Source organism: Symphalangus syndactylus, chromosome 10 (assembly GCF_028878055.3).
Source record: "Symphalangus syndactylus isolate Jambi chromosome 10, NHGRI_mSymSyn1-v2.1_pri, whole genome shotgun sequence".
Taxonomy (NCBI): domain Eukaryota; kingdom Metazoa; phylum Chordata; class Mammalia; order Primates; family Hylobatidae; genus Symphalangus; species Symphalangus syndactylus.
In genome coordinates, this window is record NC_072432.2 from 63,129,830 (window position 1) to 63,139,909 (window position 10,080).

The 10,080-nt window shown below is 39.4% G+C and overlaps 1 protein-coding gene across 1 annotated transcript; it reads right to left on the minus strand.

Moving 5' to 3' along the window:
- Positions 1-7,310: 7,310 nt before the first annotated feature.
- On the minus strand, positions 7,311-8,025 carry LOC129491719 (translation machinery-associated protein 16-like). The gene has a single exon (XM_055296210.2). The coding sequence runs from the start codon at positions 7,969-7,971 to the stop codon at positions 7,360-7,362; it is 612 nt and encodes a 203-aa protein (XP_055152185.2). The 5' UTR covers positions 7,972-8,025; the 3' UTR covers positions 7,311-7,359.
- Between the last annotated feature and the right edge of the window lie 2,055 nt (positions 8,026-10,080).

Genomic DNA, 10,080 nt, shown 5'->3' on the forward strand with positions numbered 1-10,080 from the left:
ACATCCACATAATAATAATGAGAGACTTTAATATCCCACTGTCAATATTAGACAGATTGACGAGACAGAAGGTTAACAAGGATATCCCGGACCTAACTCAGCTCTGCAACAAGCAGACCTAATAGACATCTAAAGAACTCTCCACCCCAAATCAACAGAATATACATTCTTCTCAACACCACATCACACTTATTCTAAAATTGACCACATAATTGGAAGTAAAGCACTCCTCAGCAAGTGTAAAAGAACAGAAATCACAACAAACTGTCTCTCAGACCACAGTGCAATCAAATTAGAACTCAGGATTAAGAAACCCACTGAAAACCGCACAACTACATGGAAACTGAACAACTTGCTCCTGAATGACTACTGGGTACATAATGAAATGAAGGCAAAAATAAAGATGTTCTTTGAAATCAATCCAAATGCCCACAAGAGAAAGCAGGAAAGATCTAAAATCGACACCCTTACATCACAATTAAAATAACTGTGAAGAAAGAGCAAACAAATTCAAAAGCCAACAGAAGGCAAAAAATAACTAAGATCAGAGCAGAACTGAAAGAGATAGAGACACCAAAAAACCTTCAAAAACATCAATGAATCCAGGAGTTGGTTTTTTGAAAAGATCAACAAAATTGATAGACTGCTAGCAAGATTAATAAAGAAGAAAAGAGAGAAGAATCAAATAGACGCAATAAAAAATGATAAAGGGGATATCACCACCCATCCCACAGAAATAACAATCTGCCATCAGAGAATACTATAAACACCTCTACTCAAATAAACTAGAAAATCTAGAAGAAATGGATAAATTCCTGGACACATACACCCTCCCAAGACTAAACCAGGAAGAAGTTGAATCTCTGAATAGACCAATAACAGGCTCTGAAACTGAGGCAATAATTAATAGCCTGCCAACCAAAAAAAGTCCAGGACCAGATGGATTCACAGCCAAATTCTACCAGAGGTACAAAGAGGAGCTGGTACCATTCCTTCTGAAACTATTCCAATCAATAGCAAAAGAGGGAATCCCCTCTAACTCATTTTATGAGGCCAACACCATCCTGATACCAAAGCCTGGCAGAGACACAACAAAAAAGAATTCTAGACCAATATCCCTGATGAACATCGATGTGAGATTCCTCAATGAAATACTGCCAAACCAAATCCAGCAGCACATCAAAAAGCTTATCCACCATGATCAAGTCAGGTTCATCCCTAGAATGCAAGGCTGGTTCAACATATGCAAATCAATAAATGTAATCCATCACATAAACAGAACCAGAGACAAAAACCACATGATTATCTCAATAGGTGCAGAAAAGGCCTTTGACAAAATTCAACAGCCCTTCGTGCTAAAAGCTCTCAAGAAGCTAGGTATTCATGGAACATATCTCAAAATAATAAGAGCTATTTATGACAAACCCACAGCCAATTTCATACTGATTGGACAAAAACTGGAAGCATTCCCTTTGAAAACTGGCACAAGACAAGGATGCCCTCTCTCACCACTCCTATTCAACATGGTGTTGGAAGTTCTGGCCAGGGCAATCAGGCAAGAGAAAGAAATAAAGGCTATTCAATTAGGAAATGAGGAAGCCAAATTGTCCCTGTTTGCAGATGACATGATTGTTTATTTAGAAAACCCCATTGTTGCAGCCTCAAATCTCCTTAAGCTGATAAGCAACTTCAGCAAAGTCTCAGGATACAAAATCCATGTGCAAAAATCACAAGCATTGCTATACACTAATAACAGACAAACAGAGAGCCAAATCATGAGTGAAGTCCTATTCACAATTGCTACAAAGAGAATAAAATACCTAGGAATCCAACTTACAAGGGATGTGAAGGACCTCTTCAAGGAGATCTACAAACTACTGCTCAAGGAAATAAAAAGACACAAACAAACGGAAGAATATTCCATGCTCATGGATAGGAAGAATCAATATCATGAAAATGGCCATACTGCCCAAAGTAATTTATAGATTCAATGCCATCCCCATCAAGCTACCAATGACTTTCTTCACAGAATTGGAAAAAACTACTTTAAATTTCATATGGAACCAAAAAAGAGCCTGCATTGCTAAGACAATCCTAAGCAAAAAGAAGAAAACTGGAGGCATAATGCTACCTGACTTCAAACTATACTATAAGGCTACAGTAACCAAAACAACATGGTACTGGTACGAAAACAGATATATAGACCAATGGAACAGAATATAGGTCTCAGAAATAATGCCACACATCTACAACCATCTGATCTTTGACAAACCTGACAAAAATAAACAATGGGGAAAGGATTTCCTATTTAATAAACGGTGCTGGGAAAACTGGCTAGCCATATGTAGAAAGCTGAAACTGGATCCCTTCCTTGCACCTTATACTAAAATTAATTCAAGATGGATTAAAGACTTAAATGTTAGATCTAAAACCATAAAAACTCTACAAGAAAACCTAGGCAATACCATTCAGGACATAGGCATGGGCAAGGACTTCATGACTAAAACACCAAAAGCAATGGCAACAAAAACCAAAATAGACAAATGGGATCTAATTAAACTAAACAGCTTCTGTGTGGCAACAAAACAAAACAAAACAAAACTACCATCAGAGTGAACAGGCAACCTACAGAATGGGAGAAAATTTTTGCAATCTACCCATCTGACAAAGGGCTAATATCCAGAATCTACAAAGAACTCAAACAAATTTACAAGAAAAAAACAACCCCATCAAAAAGCGGGCAAAGTATATGAACAGACACTTCTCAAAAGAAGACATCTATGCAGCCTACAGGCACATGAAAAAATGCTCATCATCACTGTTCATTAGAGAAATGCAAATCAAAACCACAATGAGATACCATCTCATGCCGGTTAGAATGGCAATCATTAAAAAGTCAGGAAACATCAGATGCCAGAGAGGATGTGGAGAAATAGGAACGCTTTTACACTGTTGGTGGGAGTGTAAATTAGTTCAACCATTGTGGAAGACAGTGTGGCAATTCCTCAGGGATCTAGAACTAGAATTATCATTTGACCCAGCAATCCCATTACTGGGTATATACCCAAAGGATTATAAATCATGCTGCTATAAAGACACATGCATACGTATGTTTATTGCAGCACTATTCACAATAGCAAAGACTTGGAACCAACCCAAATGTCCATCAATGATAGACTGGATTAAGAAAATGTGGTACATATACACCATGGAATACTATGCAGCCATAAAAAAGGATGAGTTCATGTCCTTTGCAGGGACATGGATGAAGCTGGAAACCATCATTCTCAGCAAACTATCACAAGGACAGAAAACCAAATACCAAATGTTCTCACTCATAGGTGGGAATTGAACAATGAGATCACTTGGACACAGGGCAGGGAACATCACACTCTGGGGTTGGGGTTGGGGGAGGGATAGCATTGGGAGAAATACCTAATGTAAACGATGAGTTGATGGGCGTGGCAAACCAACATGGCACATGTATACCTATGTATCAAACCTGCACGTTGTGCATGTGTACCCTAGAATTTAAGGTATAATAATAATAATAAAAAGAACTTGGCTTATTTCTATTAGTTTTCTAGTAAGGTTCATTGAGAAAAATATCTGTTTGACTCAGAAGAAGGAGGAATTATTTAGGATTTATTTCATAGTACTCTAATAACAATCATGCCAGAATCTTCTCACTGAGAAGGACAGAAGGTAAAGGAGAGAAGTAGGAGAGGGCTGGATGAAATCAAATCTTGTTTTCTCCAGGAGGTCTGACTTTAGTGAAGATCCAAAGGCAGAGGCCCCATAGGAGTCCTTCTGCTCCCTGGAGACAGTCCATATGAGATTGGCCTTATGCTTAGCAGACAAGCCTTAATACTAATTTATCTTGACCTTCTCATGTGATTCATGTCAGCTTGGCCCTCATTTGTTAAGCTTGCTTTAATTATGTGCAAAATGCCTCATTATTTTTTATAAAGGAAGCAGCAAAGAGACAATTATGCAAATGAATGAGGTGTGGTGTTCACCGAGGAGTTGCAGGCTAATTGGGCACTGGTACAAAAATATAATTGCCAAATACAGTGCTGCCAAAAAGATTCCCACCTATCCCTATTTCAAATTAAGTACATCAGTGCCTACAGGATAAATGCCCAAGAAGATAAAATGCCCTGAGAACTCAGATACGGCCAGGATTTTCTTGCTAAGGTTGAAGGCTTATCTAAGTTGGCCAAGGTGAAGCTTCTCCTAGAAACATCTTTTTAGTTTTGTCTGTGGTCGTTGCCAAATGGGAATAATTTGTGTGTTGAACCTAGTATTATTTCCCCTTGTCTCTCCTTTGGAAAGTCTCACTCATTTATTCATTTTGTCTATTTTAATTCAATCTAGTTAAAATCTTTACCTAGGCCCTTCATGTGTGATTTGGCTCCTTCATACCTTAACTCAGGTCAGCTCTCATTGTCACCCTATCTTCACCCCACTGTGTGACCCCTAATTCCGTTTTATTAGATCAGGTCAGGAATAGATGTCCTATGCTTCCATGTTACCCTGTGTTTTTCTCTCAGGACTCAGGACATCTGTATTTAAATTCATTGCTGTTGTAAAATGACCTAAGCCACCTTGGTTATTTGCAATTATCATGTTTTCTCCAGAACGCATAGCCAGCGGGGATATTACACTGAAGGAAAGTTTCAAAACAGATTCTTCACAACAAATACCAAGCAGGCACAAAAACTGTCACACAGCTTGTTTTGTTGGCATAGTGAAATCCTCACTTTCTGTCTTTTTTTCTTTTTTCTTTCTTTTTTATTTTTTTGAGACATAGTCTCGCTCTGTCACCCAGGCTGGAGTGCAGTGGCACGATCTCGGCTCACTGCAAGCTCTGCCTCCCGGGTTCACACCATTTTCCTGCCTCAGCCTCCCAAGTAGCTGGGACTACAGGCACCTGCCACCACACCTGGCTAATTTTTTGTATTTTTAGTAGAGATGGGGTTTCACCGCGTTAGCCAGGATGGTCTCCATCTCCTGACCTCGTGATCTGCCCGCCTCAGTCTCCCAAAGTGCTGGGAGCTGTCTTTTTAGTCTTTTTAAGCACCCAAACTAGCCCTTAATTAAAGGGTTCATTTGAGGCAGATGTGAAAATATTCAGTAACAAGAATCAGCTAAACTTCTAATCAGGATCAAATACTGACTAAATGGTAGGAACCAAAGAAATACCAAGGTCTAGGGCATTATTTTAAAAGATATAAGGCTATGAGTTTTGCTAAATTTTTATATGTGTTTATTGCAAGGTTGGGAGTGCCTATAGAATACTTTTAGTCATTCCATACAACTGGCAGATCTTTTCTTTGACCAAAGAAAAATCATCTATAATATCCATTGTACTAAGTAACAAACCTGCTGTTGATCAGATATTAAGGTAACTAGCTTTCTGATAGCTGCCTCCTGAGTGTGGATTTTGATTAGTCTTTCAAATGCTAACTAATCATCCTGGAGTGTGTATTTCCGATTAGGGTAGTTCAGATATTAATCAACCACCTCTAAGACACAAATTAAAATGCCCACCTATTGATAAACACAGTCTATGAAGTATTTAAAGTTAATTGCAGACAATGTAGCAGTTGTTAAACTTGCAAGTTATTGTCTGACTTACTTGCTGAAATGCAAGCCCCGTGGAGGGGAAGGAGATTTATTCACATCATATACCCAGATTCTGCATGGTTCCAGACCTGGAGCAGGTGACCAAGAAATGTTTTTGGAATAAACGGGGATCATCTGACATCCTCACTTCTTTGCTTCTCAATTCTCCCTTTGCTTCTCATTTTCTTCTATCACTCTTCTTTCTTTTTTTCTCTGTCTCTCTTTTGATTCCCCTGCACCTCCCTTTTTTTTATTTGTGTGGGAAACTCATGTGACTTTTAAAGAATTTTGGCTATATATTCTGCTGTTGAAGAATTATGTTGTGTGAAGATTTGCTTTATCCTGATTCGGTCACTTGGAGGCTTCATACTTTGTGTTTTTGTCTGTAAAAGAAGGATAGCAGTAGTGCCTATCTGGAGGCTGTGAGAATTTGTGGATTGTGCTTAGCATGTTTAATTCTTCTTCTCCCTCACTCTTCTGATTTAGCCCTAGACCTGCTTCACTAATAATATGATTACTTGAATTTCCTTAGCCATGATGTCATTCATTTATTTCTCCCTTAGTCTTGAGAGTGTGCCAACGCAGTGTTTTCTTTGTTGGATGTGTATATGTGATGTAAAGTAGGTGGGCAGGGGTTGGCAGGCCAAGGAGAATGCTTTGCTGCACTTATCATCCTCTTCTAGCTGGATTCTCTTAGACAAGCCAGTTAATCTCTTTCAGGTTTTGTTTTCTTATTTGTAAGAGGAGGTTATGATGGCAACCTCACATAGAGATCATAAGAATAAAATGAGATTAGTGTATGTGGAAGACATTCCGCCCAGATCAATGTTCAACAAATGTTAACGGAATGAAATAATCCTTTTTAGCCAATTGTCACATCAAGAGTTTAGTGAGGAAGCTGATCTTTCTGAGCTATGGATATGAGATTTATTATAGGAATGAGATCCTATACAATTGTGGGAAGTGGGGGAAGTGAAATGAAGGGTGACTGGGGGATCAAAGAAGACAAAAATCGGAAAGCCAGTCACATCCAGCCACCAAAGTGAGACCAAGGGAGAGCTGATGGAGAGGTCTATGGGGGCAACTATTGCCTGTTTGGATCCACAGCCATGTTTGTTAATGGACCTGGGGTCTCTTAAACAGCAGAGGGAATGGTCAGGAAGAAAAGCTTGACCTTGAGTGGAGGAGGGTGACAACAATGTGGACTCCTCTGGCACCTGCATCTGTCTGACACCACATCCAAGGACGATGTTCAGAGAATAACAGTTACTGTTTCATTTCCATCTTCCAAATCTATGCAAATTCCACTGTTGACCAATATAACGCTGTATAATATACAGCATAGGTATAAGCATTCTAGGAAACGTAGTTTCAGCTTTTCCAAGTTGACACAGAACAGACCACCATACCAATGTTTTCCAGTTTAGAGTTAACTTATTTTGGCTTTGATTTAAACTACTCCCCAAACCCACTAAGGAATTCTGAAGATTACCCTTTAACTATGACTTAAGTTTACAGAGTTATATGAAGTATTAGCCTAAAGAGGCTCAGGATCCCTACTTCACACTTAAAATGCAATCTCACATAAGAGAAGGAGTGTAATGTAATTATAAATTAGTTTCCTTACAAATAAGAAAGGGAGTTTTATTGATTATAATTTGGGTTTAAATTTATTTCTTTTTTTTAATTTGAAGCTCTCAAATTATTTATTTTCAATTCAAGTGAAGACAATTAGGCCACTGCAGTCATTTCCTCATCTGAATCACTTGATTCATCATTTAGTTCCAATTCCCCCAAATCTTGGTCTACAGTTATAACAGTTTTCCTCTTGCACTTCTTGGGGATTGCATCATTAGTGCAAATTTTTCTCATTTTAATGTTTGTTAATTTCTTCAGATCAAAGTCCCATTCCCTAAATGTTTTCAGATTACTTGCATTTAGAATGTCTGGAATCTCAAGGCCATATCCTTCAAACTGCTGTCGCTCCCGCTCCATCGTCTGCTTGATGACGGTCTCCCGGGAACAGTGCCGCCTCCCCTGCCTGTCCCTGATACTGTTATGTAACTCAATCTGCTCCAGCTCACTGCTGAATCGATTTAAGTACCTTTCAATTAGTTCACAAGCATCTTTCTTTGAATATCTCTTTTTTTGGGGATCAAGATGATTTTGAAACCATTGCAGTTTTTCACCAACAAGGTTGAGACACAAGCCCTTTTCATTCTTCAATTTTTCGTTTTTTTCTTGTTTGTGGGCCTCTCTCGTAATTTGAGCTGCTTTTCTACTATATGGATGGATGACTTTTTTTTCCCGTCCTGCACTTTTTCCCTTTGGTGCTTTAGGCATGGTGACGTCCTCGTGGCCACGGAGCAGTTCTGCACTCTAGACCCAGGTAATCTCCTTGGGTTTAAATTTCAAATATACAGTATTACTTCTCAGGTTCTTTATGGTTTATTCATTGATTTATTATTTGTCTTCTCCCATTAGATTTGAAGTTTTATGATAATAGAAACATTATCTCTCTTGCCATCTTTTCTGGGAGCCGCTTGGGACTCTGGCATGAGAGGCCTGGACTCTTTTGAACCTGTGTCTCTGTATCTTTGGTGGACCCAGAGCACCCATGGGTAAAAAACTGAAGTAACGAGTACCATCTTCCACTTGTTGAGGAGAAATTAAGTGTTATGGTTCTTGGTTTTTTAAGGTTTGTTCCTTACATTTTTCTTAATAAAATTTGCTTCCTTACTTGAGGCTAATAGCACAACTGTGACACCGATTATTTCAATATTTTAGTGTAGGTTAAAAGCATTAATCTTCTGTCTTGTTAAGCTTGTGGGAAGGAAAGAGGAAGGAGACGCTGGCATTGCGCTCAAAGAATTTAAAATCTAGCGGGTTTCAGGAAAGGGGAGAGTACAATTGTAAGATGATTTTGGTCTCTGGAGAAGAACGTGGCCAGTTCTTGGGGAGGTGAGAACAAAAATCATGAGAAGAAAACTAGACGGGATGCCCTCAGTGGTCAGCCTTCTAAGAGTTCATTAAGCAAAGAAAGTGGGCAGTGTGTGTTTATTCCCAATAGAGGAAACTCGAGGAGATCTGAGGACTGAATTAATCTTTTAACAGTTCTGGTTGGGTGAACTGAGAAGCTTAGTTCTTATTTTAACAAACTGAAACCTAACAAGAATAGACAGAGGAGAAGATAGAAAGCAACCAAAATGGAATGTCTGTGATAGCAAACAGGTAAATCGCTAAGGTGGTGAGGTCTATTTTTAGCGTCTCCATTGATCCCCTGGGGGCCTTCTCACCCCTTTGCACCCAGGCTCGTGGGACCTTATGCTGTCTGTGGTTGCTCCCCCCACTTTCATGCTACACTATGGCTCAGCAGGACTCTTGCTTCCCTTGAACCTTACCTGCTGTCTTAGTCAGTTCATTCTGCTATACAAAATATCATAGAACAGATGGTTTATAATCAACAGAAATTTATTTTTCATAGTTCTGAAGGCTGGGAAGTTTCAGCTCAAGGCACTGGCAAGTTTGGTGTCTGGTGTGGGCTTACCTCCTCATAGGTGTCAGTCTTGTTTATGTCCTCACATGGTGGAAGAAATGAAGGATCTTTCTGAGGTCTCTTTTTAAAACAGCACTAATCCCATTCCTGAGGGCTCCACCCCCATAACCTACTAACCTCCCAAAGACCCCACCTCCTAATAGTACCACCTTGCAGGTGAGAATTTCAACACAAGAATTTGGGAAAGACACAAACATTTAGATTATACTTCCTATCTTCACCTTATTCTTCTGGGGCTCTTTTGTTTATTAAATTATATCTTTACCCAGACAATTATTATCATCATTAGAGTGTCTTACATTTGTAGAGTTTCTTTAAAGTTTGCTAAGTGCTTTTAAGTATATCATGTCATTTGATCAACTTATTAAAATGAGTTAATATCTTAATAATTTATTCCTCCTAGGTAACACATTGATACATTAACTACTGGAAATAGTACCATACTGCCCCAGATATCTTAGATTTGCAGAGTTCTTTATACTTGGCTAAGTGTTTCAATAACAACTGTTATTGAAAAGGCTCTAGAGTATTGAAAATTGGGCACTGGGGTAGACTGGTGGGGACTTTTGGGCCAGGGCCACCACACTGCACAACCTCAGAGAGTGCTGTTTGCACTGTGGACACTGGGAAGAGAATCTGGCAGCTGTGCAGAGTACTGCCTGTCAGTGGCCAGATGCAGCAGCTTTGTTTGTGGCCTTTAATTCACCCTCCTGGTTCTGCTGCCCATGCCCAAGAAGATGGCTTAAACCTCCTAGCCGGTAATGGGTTGGTGTAGGGGTTGGGTGGAGGCGATCCTGACCCTTATACTTTCCAAGATGGAATAACTGAAGGCCCCACAACACATCCTTCTTCCTTTAGCCCAGGGGCAGTCATAAAGCTATGATCCACAGAAATTT

What these genes read in the sequence shown, in the direction of transcription:
- LOC129491719 (XM_055296210.2), bottom strand. Translation starts at nt 7,971, where the DNA reads ATGCCTAAAGCACCAAAGGGAAAAAGTGCAGGACGGGAAAAAAAAGTC.